This window comes from Notolabrus celidotus, chromosome 1 (assembly GCF_009762535.1).
Source record: "Notolabrus celidotus isolate fNotCel1 chromosome 1, fNotCel1.pri, whole genome shotgun sequence".
NCBI lineage: Eukaryota > Metazoa > Chordata > Actinopteri > Labriformes > Labridae > Notolabrus > Notolabrus celidotus.
The window spans coordinates 7,630,650-7,648,849 of record NC_048272.1 but is presented as its reverse complement, the minus strand read 5'-3'; the positions used below and the strand labels follow the sequence as shown (position 1 = coordinate 7,648,849).

The 18,200-nt window shown below is 39.8% G+C and overlaps 1 protein-coding gene across 1 annotated transcript in view; it reads left to right on the top strand.

Moving 5' to 3' along the window:
* Nucleotides 1–18,200, top strand: part of cacna1da (calcium channel, voltage-dependent, L type, alpha 1D subunit, a) — an 80,377-nt gene that overhangs the window by 4,526 nt on the left and 57,651 nt on the right. Inside the window, 1 exon segment of the mRNA XM_034703992.1 lies at nt 303–408. Within this exon segment, the coding sequence (XP_034559883.1) occupies nt 303–408 (106 nt within the window).

Sequence of the window (18,200 nt, the reverse complement as noted above, 5' to 3'; positions counted from 1 at the left end):
GCTAAGTCTCACCAAAGATAAGCTCCTCAAAAAAACAAACAGGTCATTTATGGTTTTGTTCTGCAATTTAAGGCTTAAGTCACAGAAAAAGAATCCAAATACTGAGTATGAGGAGAAACCTCTGGTGTCATAGCTTCTTTATATGTTACTGATTATATCACATGAATAAGTAAGATGGTATTAATTGTGCAGACGTTTTAATGTCACTACAGGGGATTTGACAAGGTTTTAAATATCATTAATTTTGATCTTCTTACTATTACATTCTCTTCTTCCATGTTTTCCTTAACCTCTGTCCTCAGGCCATTTGATATCTTTATATTAATTGCTATTTTTGCCAACTGTATGGCCTTAGCTGTCTATGTACCCTTCCCTGAAGATGATTCCAACTCCACGAACCACGACCTGGTGAGTAACCTGTGTATGTTGTTATTATCAGCTTGATTTGCTTTGCTCTGCATCATCTTCATCTGGACTGTTAGAGTTCACCTTGTCTAAACCTTTCACTGTGTTGTTGACACAAGGGTTGTCTTGTGTAAAATGGCTGAATAAACTTCATGTTAGGGATATAGAAAGATATTTGTGCTATGTTTGAGACAGGGATGAAAAGAAGGATAAAAAGATTATCTCTTGCGGTGGCTGTTGATGTCTTTTTGTTTGCGTAGCGTTTATCTGCTCTATTTGTTAAATTGTTTCAAAATACATAAAAACTGTGTCATTACTTCTTAATCCTCTTTTGGGTGATAGGGTTTTGATTGTATCACTTTTTCAAGGTAAAGGGGGAGATTTTGCAGGAGAAGTAAGACGGTGCACACACTGTATTGCTTCATCATGCAGATTTGAAGTGTGTGCTGTGCCTACACAGAGAAACACTTTGACAACTATCCTCATCGGTGCTTTATCATGTCGTACTCTCCCTGTACAGAGGTTTTATTCAGCTTTTTATTTTTAGATTCCTCCTCACTGCACCACTCTGTGCACCTTGCGCATTTATGTCCGTGTGATGAACTATGGGTGATGTAGTAATGTAAGCATTGTTCCACAGCTGGGAACAAGTGCACCCTCAGAAATGCAGACAAACATGGTGACTGTGATCCTTACATGAGCAGAATGCAGCTCGAGTGGTTAATGATTCATGAGCTGATTAAGTGTGTCGGCACACGTCTGAATGTTCTAGAAGGCTTCGTCTGGGAGCAGGTTCATGTTGGAGAAAAGGTGTACCAGCCTGCTGTATAGGACTGGCGGGAGTGTGACCGTGTTGAACCTGCAGTGCAAGATAATCTTGGTACAAAGTGTGTCCGATCTACTTTAGAGAAGTAGGGTGCACTGCTTCTTAGTTTGACCTCCTGGAGGGTGACCTCGGGGTGTTTGTTTGCACAGTGGTGCATCAGGGGAAAGTGGGCCATCTGGGACATTACAGTGTCTGGTACACTTTATCTACAGTCTGTTGTCAGGGTGAGTCTGAGAGTTTGAGAGAGTTGGAGTGTCCTAAATGTATCAACTCAAGGAAAAACGGGAACAAAGTTATCTTGTGGGAATGGTGTGTGTTATCAGGTGGTGTCTCTTTATCTGCAGTTATATGGTATAAATGAAGCCAAATAGATATTTACTGTAACTACACATAATTAATGAGGCGTTTATTCAAGAGTTTAAAGAATATATTTTAGCTGAACAGCATCATCATGGTATAATGAAGGATAGGGGCTATTTAAGGATGACAACATTTAGACTGTGAAAACACAATGGTAATATTACGAGAATAAAGTTAAGATTTTTCAAACATAAAGTCATAATTTAGTTAGAATGAAGTCATTAGAAATTTTTAAAAAATGTTTGAGATCAAAGTAATACAATTTACGAGGAAAAAATGTAATTTACAATTGTAAATTTGTAAGGGACAAGATTAAAGTCTTAAATATATGAGGATAAGTTGTAACATAATGAGAAAGAAGTCATAATGAAAGGCTATGGTTCATCTCTTTCCAAAACAGCATGAAGAGGGATATCAGGAGACCAAAATAAGGAACACGGACGATCTTGTGAAGTTAAACTGAGCAGCCAAGGACAAACAGCGGTTGCAGAAGTATGCACAGACTGCCTATTAAGCTGCCCTTCTTCGGACTAGACTCTGTTTCTTGAACATTGGATTCAGAATCATGACAATGTGCTGCTGTGCTGAGATTGAGTATTCAGTCATTTATGAAACCTATATATGTCAAAGTATAGCTTCAGAAGTTACTCCATGTTCCTCATTTTAGCACAGGTCGCTTGCTTCTCTCTGATCTTCCCCTTTAGAATAACACATATGTTAAACCACAGCCGTATGACGTTTTTTTCCTGGCGTTATTCTCATACATTCATGACTATGCTCTTGAAATTGTAACTTTTTTTTTCTACAATGTGGCCTTAAGACTTTTTCGTATCATAATGTTTCAGACAAGCGGAAACCTCAGGTGCTGAAAAATGAATCCAATGTGGAATTGCAAAATCAGTTTTTACTCAAAATTCCATTTGAGGCTGTTTACAAAAGCCAGAGAAAACCCACTAACCCTGTGTAAAGATGGGGCTTAATGGAGAGACAAACGTGTGCAGACCAAGCTGCAACCTCCGGTCTAAAAATATGAGTCCAATGTGGAAGTGCTAAAATCTGCAGTTCATCGAGGATCCACTTGAGGCTGGCTCCGGAAGTACCGGAAGTCACATACACATGAATGGGAAAAAGATGATCTTTACAGCAGAAATAAACATGTTTACAGCCTGGTACAAAAGACGAGTGTAGTCTGGATAGCTCATTTCTCGATCGGCACACACTGTGAGGGGGGTGAATTTTTTTCTAACACGGCAATTTCAAAGATATTGCGATTACTAGTCTTCCAATGAGAGGCACAGCTGACTGCGGGAACACTGTAACTGTTGGCCAGGAGGCTCAAAGCCCGCCTCTTTACGTCACAATCACTCGACAGCAGCAATATGGCTGCCGACGACGATTGGCCTCAAAACAGCTCTTCAAAAACAGATGGGTGACGTCACGGATCCTATGTCCATATTTTATACAGTCTATGGTACAGACTGGTCTGTTGCTCATTTTATTATCCTACAAAATGTAGGGGTTTCAATAGTTCTTATAACTTATCCCTTTTATTCAATAAGGCTAAGAGTAATACATACTGTACATTTGCATAATTAATGATGTGGCGAGTTGACAGACATGTTGGCATGCTGTGGCTGTTTGCCAGGAGGCTGAGGGCCTGCAGCAGCTACACCTCCATGCCCATAAAGAGTATGGAGTCCACCACCGTTGTGCTTTTGAGATGACTGTAGATGCCACTCACTCTTGTGTTTCCTGGCGTCAGGTCAGACCATTGACTTTATTAAATATGGACGTAGTATCCATGACGTCACCTATCTGTTTCTGAAGCACTGTTTTGAGGCCAATCGCTGGCGGTAGCCATATTGCTGTTGTCGAGTGATTGTGACATAAAGAGGCGGGCTTTGAGCCTCCTGGCCAACAGCTAAAGTGTTCCCACCTGTTAATCAAGTCAGCTGTGCCTCTCATTGGAAGACTCGTAATCTCAATATCATCGAAATTGCCGCTTTAGAAAAAAATTCCCTCCCTCACAGTGTGTGCCGATCGAGAAATGAGCTATCCAGGCTACAGTCGTCTTTTGTACCAGGCTGTAAACATGTTTATTTCTGCTGCAAAGATAGTCTTCTTTGAATTGGTGTGGATGTGATTTCCGGTACTTCTGGAGCCAGCCTCAAGCGGATCCTTGATGAACTGTAGTTTTTAGCACTGCCGCATTGGACTCTTATTTTTAGACCAGAGGTTGCAGCTTGGGTTAGACCGATAGTTGAAATTGTGTTAATTTTGTTGTGTTATCTTTTTTTTTTTTTTTAAATAACTTCCAAAAATCACCTTTATTTCTTATAGAGCACATTTTTTAACACAATTATCATAAAGCCCAATAGCAGTTATAACAAATTCAGTGTGTTCAGAAGTTATTTTCAGAGATTTGCTTCACTCTCTCGTGTCTCAGAGACTAAGGTCTAACTCAAGTAATGAGCAAGTGGCATCAAACTACATAACTGAGCTTTCAGTCTGCATCACATCCCAGCCTTCATTACCTTTTAGCTGTAGTATGGCAGTGGCATTCATTGCTGTGAAATCATGGTGTAATATATTTTACTGTATTTGTTTTAATAGACCTGAGACATGTCAGCTCTAAACACAGGCATCAGATTGGATTATGTGGATGCACTACTTGAGAAAAACCTTGATGTAACATTATGTGATCAGCCTATCAGGTGATCCTGGACTAAGCATCATCATTAACGCTCATCAAAAGCTTAATGGATGGGATTATTAAGCAGGGATGAGAGGGGATAATGAGTCTTAGATATACCTAAGATTGTTTATCATTAGGTGTCTTTTCTCCAGTGAAGGAAGGAGAAGCTGAACTTTTATGAAAATGCTTATACTTATTCTTTTATACTGCACTATATATATTTTTGCTGATCTTATACTGATCCTTGTCCACGGTACAGACAGTGGTTCACTGCTTGCACAGGGCTTTGGTTTAATTCTGCCATGTCAACATTAAATCAGACACCAGGGGGAGAATAATGCATCCTTTACCTTTTTCAGCAGAGGTAGAACAATAGATACTTTGTAGGGCAGGTGTGCCAGCTTGGCCTTGTTGTTCTACCGAGCTCACGCTGTAGTCACAGGAGGAGCGTTAACAAGAAAAATGCTGAGCTGGTTTTTGCTGTGGTGGCTGTAGTGGAGATTGCTATTTCACACCATTCTGCTGTGCAGCCTCACAGGTGGACTAAAGGCTGATATGAAACCTGAGGAGAGCTGCTGAGAGGCTTGCTATGTAAGGCAAGGATGAAATGATATCACTAGCCTGCTGGCAAGTTTTTAGTCAGGGGCATGTTGCTGTAACTTTCAATACAAAGAGACACTGACACCCTGCAGCACAGAGATGCAGAATTCCAGGGTTTTTCGGTGTACAGTAGCGCTGCACACTAAATCACATTTTTATCTTTATCCTTGCATAAGCATTCACAATAAACACACTACACAAGTCTGATAGTATTACATTTCAGTCAGACAACTCACATTTACTTAAGATAAAGTTTGTTGCAGCATACAGTATTGTGTTTGGCGTATGGGCTCTGACCCTCATTACTTCTCGTAGATTATTTAAATGCAGACATTGAGGAGTAATGAGATAGGACTAACCCCCGGAGCCCGCAGGTGGATGCCGGGGAAGAGGTGGGCACAAAGTTGCACACAGCACTGAGCAGGACAGCAGGAGCACTGGCAAAGCAGAGGCAGAGACAGGTAGACTTGCAGCTTGAATAGACCGCCAAATGAGAGGATGTTGAAATCAGCTGATAGGGAGGATGATGACGTGTCAGTATGAATCAGCGCATCTCGAGTTGTCTGCCTGGACTAGCTTGCAGGCGGCGCTCCATTTAATAAGAAAAATAATTCTATATTAAAAATATAGAATGTCTCACTCAGAATGTGTACATTTTACCCACTGGATGTAGGCCTGGGTGTAACAGCTATGGTTTTTAAACACAAGTTTGATGCTGAAGCTTAAAGGATTCAATCAATCAATCAATCAATCAATCAATCAATCAATCAATCAATCAATCAATCAATCAATCAATCAATCAATCAATCAATCTTTATTTGTATAGTACACTTTTACAAACATAGGAGGTCTAGACCATACTCTGTCAAATTATTATCATCAGAGACCCAACATGCTATAATTAGCTAGTTACAATGGTGAGGAAAAACTTTTTAACAGGCAGAAACCTTGAGCAGAACCAGACTCATGTTAGACAGCCATCATGCCTCGACCAGTAGATGATTCCAATGGAGAGGGGCCTGATAACTGAAGGTTCTACCTCCCATACTAATTTTAGAGACTTTAGGTACGACCAGCAGGCCTGCATGTTGGGAACGTAGAGTTCTAGAGGGGTAATAGGGCACTATGAGCTCTTTAAGATACGAGGGTGCCTGATTTTTAAGGGCTTTGTAGGTAAGAAGAAGGATTTAAAATTATATTCTTGATTTTATGGGGAGCAAGTGTAGAGAAACTAACACTGGAGAGATATGCTCTCTCTTCCTAGTTCTAGTCAATACTCGAGCTGCAGCGTTTTGAACTAGCTGAAGAGTCTTTAGAGACTTATTAGAGTAGCCTGATAAAAGTGAATTACAGTAATTCAACCTGAAGGTAACAAATGCATGGACTAGTTTTTCTGCATCACTCTGAGACAGGATGTGTCTAATTAGGAGGGTTATGTTGCAAACGCAGGTATTTTACGAAACATGAAGATGAACATGAATTCAGCTTTGAAATTAGGTCTGTCATGGCCCGGCTCACAAGACACAGCATAAGGATGCGAAAAACTCAGTCAACTAAACCATCCAAAGGTTTATTACTAAAGGAAGTGCCATGCTATTAACTCAGGCTGTACAGAGAGGATGAGGTGTGTGCATCAGTAAATCAGAGTGTCAGTTGTTTGATGAGTGGAAGATGTGTGGAGCTTGTTGTATAGTGGGAAATAAACTACTGTCTGACGACTGTCAGAGGTGCTTTGGGCTCAGCAGCGTCTCATGTACCCCTTTTCGACCGAGGCAGTTTCAGGGCCGGTTCGGAGCCCGGGCTCAATTGAGAATCGTTTTTTTGTGTTTCGACTGCGAGTGAACTGGCTCCCGGGCGGGAAAACCTGTTCCAGAGCAGCTTCAACTCTTTGCTGGTCTAGAACCACGAACCGCTTAAGTCAGGGGGGAGTTGCTGTGATCAAAAACACAAACCAAATGTGTTTCCGCCATTGTCCTGCAGCGTAAAAAATAAAAGAGACTCATGGATTCCAAGGCAAAGCAGTGGTCGGCTGAGGAGACAAGCTGCCGTTGTTTGCCATTGTTGTTGTTGTGAGGGAAAGTTAGCGCTACTGCTGCTGGGAAAAGCGGTCACTTAAATCTGACGTCATGGAAAAACAAACGGGTGCTGTGTTGGTTCGCAAGTTCAACCAGCTCCGAAACCAGCGTGAGCACCAGCCCGGAAATACAACCCGGTTTCAGTTTGGTCGAAAAGGTGTAATGCTGCTCTCACATCTGTGCTCAGTTACTGTCAATATTTCCAGACTTTGAAGACCAGCCTGATATGGAGACTTATGTTTTTGCCACAATGTTTAATATTTTTTGGATGATTTTTATATAGAAAAAAAATGTGCACAGGTTAATATTCAGGTTAATAATTCAGCTGCCCGTATCATCACACACACCGCCTCCATTCACCACATCACATCCATCCTACAATCTCTCTCTCCAATCTCCTCCATACTGCCACACCCTTCCGCACCCTCAGATCCTCCTCCTCCATCCATCTCACTGTCCCCCCTGCTCGCCTTGTTATCATGGGGAGCAGAGCCTTCAGCCTCTTTGCTCCCCAGCTCTGGAACTCTCTACCACCTGACCTCCGTAATACTGACTGACTCCCACATTTTAAATCCAAACTCAAAACTCATCTGTTTAAACTGGCTCACTCCATCTGACCACAACTCCACTGTTCATTCTTTTAAAACTTTTAAAACGGTATTTTATGACTGTTTGTTATTTAAGCTGTTTGTTTTAATGATGTAAGGTGACCTTGAGTGTGAAGAAAGGCGCCTATAAATAAAATGCATTATTGTTATTATTATCATTATTAATATGTATTTTTTATCATTTGTCCTTTTTTTGATTATCATTTTCTTGAACAATGTGATCGAACATTGCTTTTTTTCTCATTTAATGCAGGCCAGGAGCGCTGAGAGTTAGCTTGGTGCATTATCTGCTACCACAAACTCTTAGATCTGTTCAGTCTGTGCAGCACTGTAAACACAGAGCCTCAGTTCTGCAGAGTTGCTGTGAGTTAAAACAGGGCAATGCTGCAAAGTCATAGAGGCCTAAATAGCATGAGTCTTCACTCTTGTTAAGAGGCCTGCTTAAATGCAGCAGCTCATTATATATAGAACGTAAAATCGTCCCCTGGCAGGACACAGGGTCAAGAGCATTGGGGTCCTTCTACCACCAGGAGGCACAAGTGAGTAACAGGATGTCGCCAACGCATGCACACGTGAAACCTTGTCAGGAACTTGAAGTCATTTCTTCTTCTGCTTAGCCCTCCCTGTCATTGCTTTTCCTTTGTTTAGTCATGTCCCTGCAATAGTAACAAGTGCGCACACGTGAATGTAGCCGTCCTGCACCCACCTTGTCTCGGGGATAGACAAATCGCCTGCGTCCTCCTGCCTTTGCTTTAAGGTCATTTCTGACTTATCTATCTGCGACTCAACACCCCGGGCAGCTCCTGCTGAAGGTAGCTGAGCAAAACAATGACCTTTTCATGGTGAATATGATTCATACATCTCATCCCTCGTAGGGTAACATGCAGCGAACGGCGTATGGTATCATGCAGTGTTCGTCCGTACCAATGTTATTGCATAACTGTGGAGCCGCAGAGCTATTTATTTGTACTGGGGACAAAAGGACACAAACATGTAAAGAGTGAAACGTCCGCACACAAACCAAGGGAGGTCATTTGGACAGCAGCAGAAGACTCAAAGTGTGAAGCAGCTTGGATGCTGTTACGATTTGAACGTATTAGCGTTTCTTCAATGTAGATCACTTAGGTAATTATTTTTCATACGTAAAAGGGGGAATGCTAATGGACTGCGACACATGTGGTTTCCTGGTTTCATCAGAGCCTTGTAGAATTCACTCTGATGGTGACATTCTTTGTAACAACAAGCAGCAGGAGAGAAATGATCGAGAGGTGATGGAATATAGTAATTTGTGAACAACTGACCTCCATGCTGAAGATTAATAACTGAGACAGTTACATGCTTGCCATTTCCAAGCAATGCAATGTTACTGTGTTTTACTCTATGACACACAAACTGGCAGCAGAGTTATTTTACCCTTTAACTGAGATGACTTGAGCTTTGTAGGAAAAAAAACGTGAGGCTATCATTCATTCAGTCATCATTAAAAAAAAAGGATATGCCTATCTTAGTAAACATTGCCATGTGAGAATAATTCTGATATAAAAAGTGAATTTTATGACACATCATTTCTGGTATGTATTGACAATAATCGTATTTAAAAAAAGTGAAATGTTGATATCATGCCAAGCATACAGTAATCCCATGGAACCTTTTTGTCGTATTAGGGAAAGAAGCAACAGAAGGAGACTTGTTGGTTGTTAGCTTATTCAGTCTATCGTAGTGTTGTAGTCAAGACCACATTAACCAAGACCAAGAGATGTCCGAGACCAGAGTGCACCGAGACCAAGATAAGACCAAGACATTTACGGATCAAGACAGAATCAAGACCAAGACCAAGGCAGGGCAAGACCGAGACAAGACCAAGACCTTATATATCAATGAAAAATCGTCATGAGAGTTAACAAAATAAAAGACTTCTGTTTATTGTATTTAAGTTTGCTTTGAATACTAGTATTGACAGCAACAAACAAGGTTTGGTTTTGTCTTTGTTGCCTTTCTTTTGACTCCTTAAGTTTAGTTTTTTTTCTTATAACAGTAATTACAGGGACACAGAGTGCATCAGTGGTGGTCTCGACCAGTCTTGATATAAAATACGGAGTCTGCCCAGTCCCGAGACCGAGACAAGACCGACTAAAAATGCTTTCGATTCCGAGACGAGACCGAGACCTGAAATAGGCGGTATCGAGACCGGCCCCAAGACCAAGACCGGTCTCGGGTACTACAACACTAGTCTATTGGCATATATAGTCTATGGTTGTCAGCTAGCCTTTACTGCAGTGTGTTGCTTTTTTTTTTACTGCAACACAAATCATGTTGGAGGAGAGGACTAATGAAAGTGAGATACTTTACCAAAAAAAGTTTTCCCGCCAGTTTGGAAGTTTTGGGATTTCAGAGAAAGGACAGGAAGAAATGAAGCATGGACAGAGATGAGCAAAAGACATGATCAGTGAACATTAAGCCAAATATATCAGAGTGGCAAACTGTCTGTGGTGTCACACAAGCTCCTCTGTCGTGCGCCAGCCAGATTACATACACAGCAGATAACTAACCACACATGTATGACAGTATGCTCACACATGCACGACTTCTGACTGTCACACACACTCAGATAAAAAGGCCTGTAAGTGTATTTAATAAGTTATGTTGATTTTGTACTTTTCCTCTGTTTAAAGAAAAAGTGCTTTACGTGACCTGTCACAGTCACCCTCTCACATCACATTCATACACTAATGATCAAGCATCATCCAATCCCATTCACACACCCCTGGCAAAGTCCTTGTGGGGCAGTTTTGGAGTTCAGTCTCTTGCCCAACAACACTTGTGGGGCATGTGGACAGCAGGACCCGGGAATGAACCCCCAACCTTCAGATTGAAAGACAGCCGACTCTTTCACTGAGCCACAGCCGCCCCTTAGAGGCTGAGAGGTACAATACTACAAGACAGTATCTTTTGAATGATGACTAATAGTAATATCAGTGCCTCTTTAAAATCCTCCATCTTGTTTTTTTTTACCTGAAAAGTTGACGCAAATATTGTCGTCTCTTTCTCAGATCAGGTTTATGAGCATGGCAAAGTGAGAATGGCTTGTTAACAATTATTATCTCACCTCATCTCTAGATTAGAAGTTGAATATTAAGTAAATGAAGCTTGTTCCTTATGGGATATGAAGTAAATTTTATCTCTTTACGCCTGGAGAACTAAAGGTCTTTTTTTTTGTTGATAGTGAGAAAGTTTAACACTGGTCAACTTTAGAGAATGAGTGCTCTGATTTCAGCTTAAAGTCTACTGCTGGGACTGTCAGGGAGGAATCAAAACAAAAAGGTGATGCAAGTACAGTCTGATGATTTCATGTTTGGGGCTTGAATTAGGTACTACGGTTCTCAAGAATTCATTCGTTCACACTGACATTGAACTGCTGATTATGTGGAATATACATTTCCCTGTGGCTGTGGTTTAATTATTTTTCTAAATATAAATAAAGCATAGTTCATTATCTTGTTAAATTACATCAGGGATGCACCGATCCGATCCTGGTATCAGATATCGGCCAGATATTGACTCCAAAAGCTAGATCGGATATTGGTGACAAAGGGCCAATATATAGTGCAGATCCATATGGCAGATCTATTCATCTCAGTTCTATGCTTTTCTGTGTTTACAACAGCCATGTGTGTCTCCTACGTCATCAGCACCGGTCGGTCTGGGCATTTTTTATTTTCTGATTTGAAGCAGTTTTTTATACAGAATATTTAATTCCTCTTATCCACTGCTGAGGTTTACAGTTGAATTGTAATATCTGTTGGTAATGAAGATTAACTCACCAAACTGCTGGTACATATTTATAACCTCTTGAATAATGATACTGTCAGTTTAAAAATGTTAATTTTATTTTGGTTTACAAAGTCAGAAAAGCCTGAAGTTGCCAAAACATGATTCTGTTATTAAGGAATGGAGATTGTTAAATCAATACCGGGATCGGATCGGCTAGTATCGGTATCGGCAGATATCAATCCCAGGAATCGATATCGGTATCGGGACCTAAAAAGTAGGATTGGTGCATCTCTTAATAACATAAATGACTGGTAATCTTAAAATAATGGCAGCAAAAAAAAAAAAAGTTTCTCAATGAAGGTTCACATTTGTTTGTGTACAGTTTATGCATTTTACTTATTCACCACCTTTACATTCATTATTAATATTAACTAATTATGATCAAAATAGTTAAACATCAGCAGAAGCTTCAAGTGACAGTCAAACATATTTTGTTCATAAAACACGTTGCAATGATTAAGAAACTTTAATCATCGCCTTAAAGGAACCAAGTCCCTCTCTGCATATGCAGTTAAACTTTCAATATGTCACAGTAATTGATTAAAACACTCTTAAATTCTTATCTTTGTCGTTTGTTGCTGTCTTCATATTGATGAAGTAAGGTACTGTATGCTTCTGGTTTACTCTGAGCGAGTGGATGAAGCATGTTTCCATATGAGGACTGCTGCTGAGGTTCATGTGCCAGTGTTTGGGTTGAGCGTGTAAAGAAGGGTGTAAATGTGTACATCTGTGACGGATATAGCAGTTAGCTCTCTCTGCGTGTGTGTGCGTGTGTGTGTGTGTGTGTGTGTGTTTCTCACGGCTGGCACAGGCAGCAGTGTCTGAACTGTGGACTCCCATAGAGATGATGGTAGAAGTATGTGTTTAGTCACTTAACGTAACTGCTCATTTGTGGCTCACACTAGCTCTGTCCCTGCTTGTTATCTCTGGATGTGTGTTTCTGCATGTGTGTGCATGAGTGAGAGTGTGTGTGTGTTTGTGTGTGTGTGAGAGAGAGAAGGATGCAGGGAGTGTAGAGGGAGTAAGGGTTGTGTTGGGTTTGTGTGCATAGATACTGTGTGACAGTACAGCCATGAGGAGCAGGTACACAGTGTGTGCATCAAACAGACCCTCTTATTAGAGCTGCAGATGATTTACGCTTTAATCAATACTTTCTCAGCCTCTAAATAACACACATGATTTCTAATGAATACAGGCTTTGTTGTTTTTTCTTCCCGCAACAGAGTTACTATTTCAATCATGCATATGTTATTAGCACTTTTCAGTGTAAATAATTGCACCTTCATACATATTTTGAGTACATAGAACCCACACATATTAGAACAGATTTCATAGTCAACAATCTAATACAGATGTATACAGTGTTGTATAATCTCTATTCTATTTCTGCAGTAAATCATTACAAAGTTTTTGTTTTTTATTAAGCTAATAGAAATCAAGATTATGATGGGTAGGAAAATAAGCACCACTTGATAAAAAAAATCAGTTACTATTAAATGCTACTTATATAAAGTTTTAAAGACATAACTTGATAAATTAGATGATTATTATAAAATAATTATGCTAACCTTGTTACACTGCTGTAATATTGAACAATAAGGTATGCATTTTAGTATGAATGCAGCTTTTTATCGTAGCATTCATCGACATTCAGGAGTCAATGAATGTACAGATGCTGTTTTATTTCTAATGTGAGTTTGGTTTGTCTCTGTTTGGCATCTGAAAACACTGGCATGTCATACTATCCTAGTCTTCAGCTGTATTGCACTGAAACTGCTGGTCTACATGAAGGCAAATATCTATCAATCAATTAGTCATTTATTATTTATACAGTGCAAAACTACACTAACGGTCAAAAGTTTTAGAACACCCCATTTTTCCCACTTTTTGTATTGAAATCCACGCAGTTCACATCCATTGATTAGCTTTAAATGGTACAAAAGTAAGTGGTGAACCGCCAGAGGTAAAAAGAGAAAGGGTAAGATTACCCAAAACTGAAAAAATAATGTACATTTCAGAATTATATGAAAAGGCCTTTTTCAGGGAACAAGAATGGGTTGCTGTTCTGCAGCAATTGAGGTTAGTCAATCCTTGAAAGTTGGTGCTACCAATTCTTACAGGTGTCCCTACTTTCCTTGATTGGAACACACTGTGGTACCATACCTTCCTGAGCAATATTCGAACAGTCTTGTACTCCAGAAAGTAATGTGTTGCTTAATAAATGGCAAGAAAAGGTGCCAAAGGAGGCTACTTTGATGAGTCAAAAGTTTAGACTACATTTTGGTTTATGAATTGATTCCATGATTCATTTTTGAAATTCAATTGTTTATTTGTTCAATGTTTTCATTTCAGAGCACAATAAGACATTGAACTGCACAATTTTCAATAAAAAACTAGAAAGATTGGGGTGTTCTAAAACTTTTGACCAGTAGTGTATAACAAAAGACATCCCAGGGCACTTAAATGAAGCACAGATCTCTTTCGACCATACTATGTTATGTTATTTAAAAAGATCCGATATCTGGCAACAGTGGCAGGGAGAAACCTGGAGCAGAACCAGATTGTTAAAGATCCCTTATGGTGCTGCTAGATGCTAGGATGATGCCACCTGGGACAGTTTTATCATCATTAATCAGGTAGAAGTCCATTAAGTGTTTGCAACAGAGCACAGTAACTTCACTTTAGTTGCAAAACATTTATGTTCATCCTAGTCTTTGAAGTCTGAAGGCATGCTTTGAGATTAGCTAACTGATTGTTAACATACAGCTTGATTGAGAACTATAACTGACTGTCATCTGCATAACAGTGATTCCCATTTCCTACTTGTAGCATAGGGTGAACAGAATTGGTCCAAGAGGAGAATTTATATGCTCAATCCCAAACTCACGGACACACTCACAGACTTAGAGTTGCATTCCTGGTAAGTGTGTGAGTGTTTAGTGCTGTCCTACTGTTCGCAAGCTTTCTGTTATGGACTAAGTAATGCCAAATTATGCATTTTCTGAGTCCCCATTTCGCATACACTACTTAACTGTTGAATCTACCCAGAGATCATTGCAAACTTGTTGACATCAAGGAAGTAAATTTTCCACCCCCAACTGAATGCAACAAATGATGTATATTGAAGTAGTATTTAAACGAGTTTGAAAAAGAAAACTAAATCTGTACAAAGCGAGCTTAAATGAAGTTCATTTGTGAGTTGCAACACATGTAGTTTAATTACTTGTGTTATTATACGTTGGTCAGGTTTAATGTAGTTCACAAAAACGGGTGCCAGTTTTGCTCATTTGGTAGAGCAGGTGGCCCGTATACACAGGCTATGATCCTGAACTTTTAGAGACACAGATACGATTTTTACATGCTTTTATCTCCTCACTCCTGGACTATTGTAACAGTCTTTTTAGCTGCCTGCACAACAAATCCCTTTATCATCTCCAGACTGTTCAGAACTCAGCTGCCAGGGTTTTAACCAGAACCAAAAAATTCGACCACATCTCTCCGGTTATAGCTTCCTTGCACTGGCTCTCTGTATGTTTTAGAATTGATTTTAAGATTTTACTGATTACTTTTAAAGCTCTGCATGGTCTTGCTCCGAGCTATACAGCAGACCTTTTAATACCCTATGAGCAAACATGTTCATTGACATCCTCAGGCAGAGGTTTACTGTGCATTCCAAATACTGAAATGAAAACAAAAGGGGACAGAGCGTTCGCAGTGAGGGGTCCAACGCTCTGGAACCATCTGCCCAAGTAGATCAGGTCTGCTGAATCAGTGAGCTCTTTTAAATCCTTTCTTAAAACATACTTTTATCGCAGAGCCTTCCTGGATTTTATCTGAATTTTATTTGAATTTTATTTTATTTTAACCGTCTTAAGAAATATGTTTTAAAATAATTTTATTCCTTTAGAGTTCTTTTAGGGGAATTGTATGTCTTTTAAAATATGTTTTATTTCTTTATCTTGACTCGTTTTTTTTTTTTTATCTGCCCGTCTTATTTTGTTGCCCATGTAAAGCACTTTGTAACCCTGTTTTGAAAGGTGCTCTACAAATAAAATTATTATTATACTTATTATACTTATTATTGCTGTCCCTGAAAAACGAACATAACATGAGGGTTAAAACACCTCAAGCCTGTGTGCACTCACATTCACACTCCATGCCTGATGTCAGTAAAGTCTGTAAGGTTCAGTGCTTAGGCTTTAGAGTGGACATTTGGATTTGGCATAGTTAACATGTAACTGAGATTGATTCAATAAATAGGAATCCAGTTAACTCACTGTGACTCCTGTTAGGTCAATATAAAGTCATTGTATGATGAATACCTTCTCTGTGTGGATAATTCAACACCAAAAGGAGATGTTGAAACATGCAAGTGAAACACAAAACTTCTAAATAGTAAAAGAGGATATCACAAATCTGTTGATTCACAGGTTCAGCTCGGTTCAGCTCAAAGTTTCGTGCTCAACAAAGCTCCTAAAATAATGTCACATTGCTATTTACGTACTTCAGCACATAGTATATCAGAAACTGTTTTCAGCCCAGTTGTACATCCAGCATTGTGGGTGCTTCACTGACTCGTTCAGTTCCACTGGTGACTCAGAATTTTCAGTTCACTCTGAAGATTTGTTGGTAAAGTCTTGTTTGTATGTGTACTACACACCTGAGTGAGCGAGTGTCACTCAGAGGTGGACTAAATTGTTTTTTTCTGTCCTTTCTTTCCTGATGTTTAAAGTGTATGGTCTGGTTGGGTCACATTGTGGTTTCATGAATATATTAATTGTATCATTTTCTACATTATTGGCTGTGCAATATATTATCACTGATTTAACTATATCTCTCAAACTGCTGCTGATGAATGGACCAAATACAAATGAAAACACATTGTATCTTAAATCATTCACATTGTGTGTGATACTGATGCTTTCCTTAAACTCTTCTTCATTTTTTGAAAGTATTATTTCAATTTCCTGTTGTTTCTAAATCAATCCTATTTTATGTTTTTATGGTAATTGTACAGCACTTTGATCAACCTTTGTTGTTTTTAAATCCTCTTCATAATTAAGTTAGGAGTGGATTGGATTAGGTTAGTGTCTGTGTCCGTGTGTGGGTGTTGGTGTGTGTGTACCTTGGCTTGTGTATATGAGGGAAACTGAACATGACAGAGCGAGAGAGATGAATTTAACATGTGAGGCAAGATAACTGAAGATGACACCAAATCAAATTAGAGGAGCCGTCGACTAAACAATAAAGACAGGTCACAAACTCTCAGACAGAGCAGTGGAGGAGACACCTGCACCTCTGGGATGCTGGACCTTAAGACCTTTACTGTAAACTTAATATAGTCAGAAATCTCACACTTTTGTGAAAATCTTCAACCTAAGCATAGGCTTGTCTTGTATCTAGTCTAAGCTAATTTTATGCATGTTGCACGGAGCTAAAGAGTCTTTGGTTTCTGAGTTCAGCCACTGTTTTGGTTTCCATGACAGCTACTACATGTCATACGTGCTTCCTTACAAGGACAGACATCTGCAAGCACTACAGCTCTGCAGTAATGAAGCGCTCACATTCACAGGCGCACTTAGTAAATTGAACCACACAGATAGAGACAAGAGAATCCAGAGGGTTAGAAGAGGGGATATATAAGTTTTATATGTTCTGTTTCTATTGTGTGTGTTCATGTTGTGTGGAGTCAGGAATGTGTGGGCGTGACTGGAATGAGATTTAACATTCATCCTCTGTTTGCAGCTTTCAGGTTGCAAATTTCTCTATTGTGCCAGTCACCTGAATGCACAAGGCTCAATTAATCAACGTCAAGGGAAGCTGTGAAGGTTTTCAAAGTATTACAAAAACCTCTTTATAACCTTAGCAGAGAGATGAGCTGACAGTTACATGGCGACACCGCACAAGCTGTGTTGTATTGTAGACCACTGCATTCAGAATTCATGAGACTTCTCTGAGAAACGTTTCTCTTTCTTTGACGGCTGCAGCTTTTTAAATCGTCTTCATCATACAACTACATCGCCATTCAACCCCTGCGTCAATGGTGAAACTTTGGGGCAAATCTACATCAGTGAGCTTATGCAACACACACTCAGTGTCGTGTTTTCTTGCTTTGTGAAGACATTCACTCGGCAGTGTGGGTATACCTGAGATGACCTGCACTTGAAGTGTTTTCCTTGGCAGAGTGACATCCACATCCTCGCACAACTCCTGACCGCCTACACAGTACCTCACACACACACACACATGCACACATGCACATATATATAAACTTGTGTGTACGCTGCACACAAAGACATTTGTATGCTGTAGATACAAACACGAGTCCAGCTGCATGGAGTTATAAAGATCAGATGTGTGAGTTATTGTGTATTTTACAGAATATGTTATGTCTGTTTTATTGTTGGATTTAATCTGCAGGCTGATATTTGAACAATGAAAGCAACGTGGAGACATGTGGGAGAACTTCCGAATGAAATTATAAATAAACTGTGATAAAATGTGTAATTATTATACGTAAGATCAGCTGGTGATGCAGCAGACCTTATTTAAAGATTTACAAGATAAACACAAACCCACATGCGTCACACACTCAAACAGGCATCAAGACTGCACACTGAAGAACACGTATTTAGTGTGCAAACCTGCAGGAGTGGGCGGTGAAGAAGCACTAAATGTTGGCTGCCCTAACCCCCCTGGCTCGGCTACGTGGCACTGACTGATCTGTACAGACAGGGGAAGTAAAGGGAGTCACAGAGGGATGGAGATGGAGGAAGCATGAGGGAGGAGGTGTATCAGGA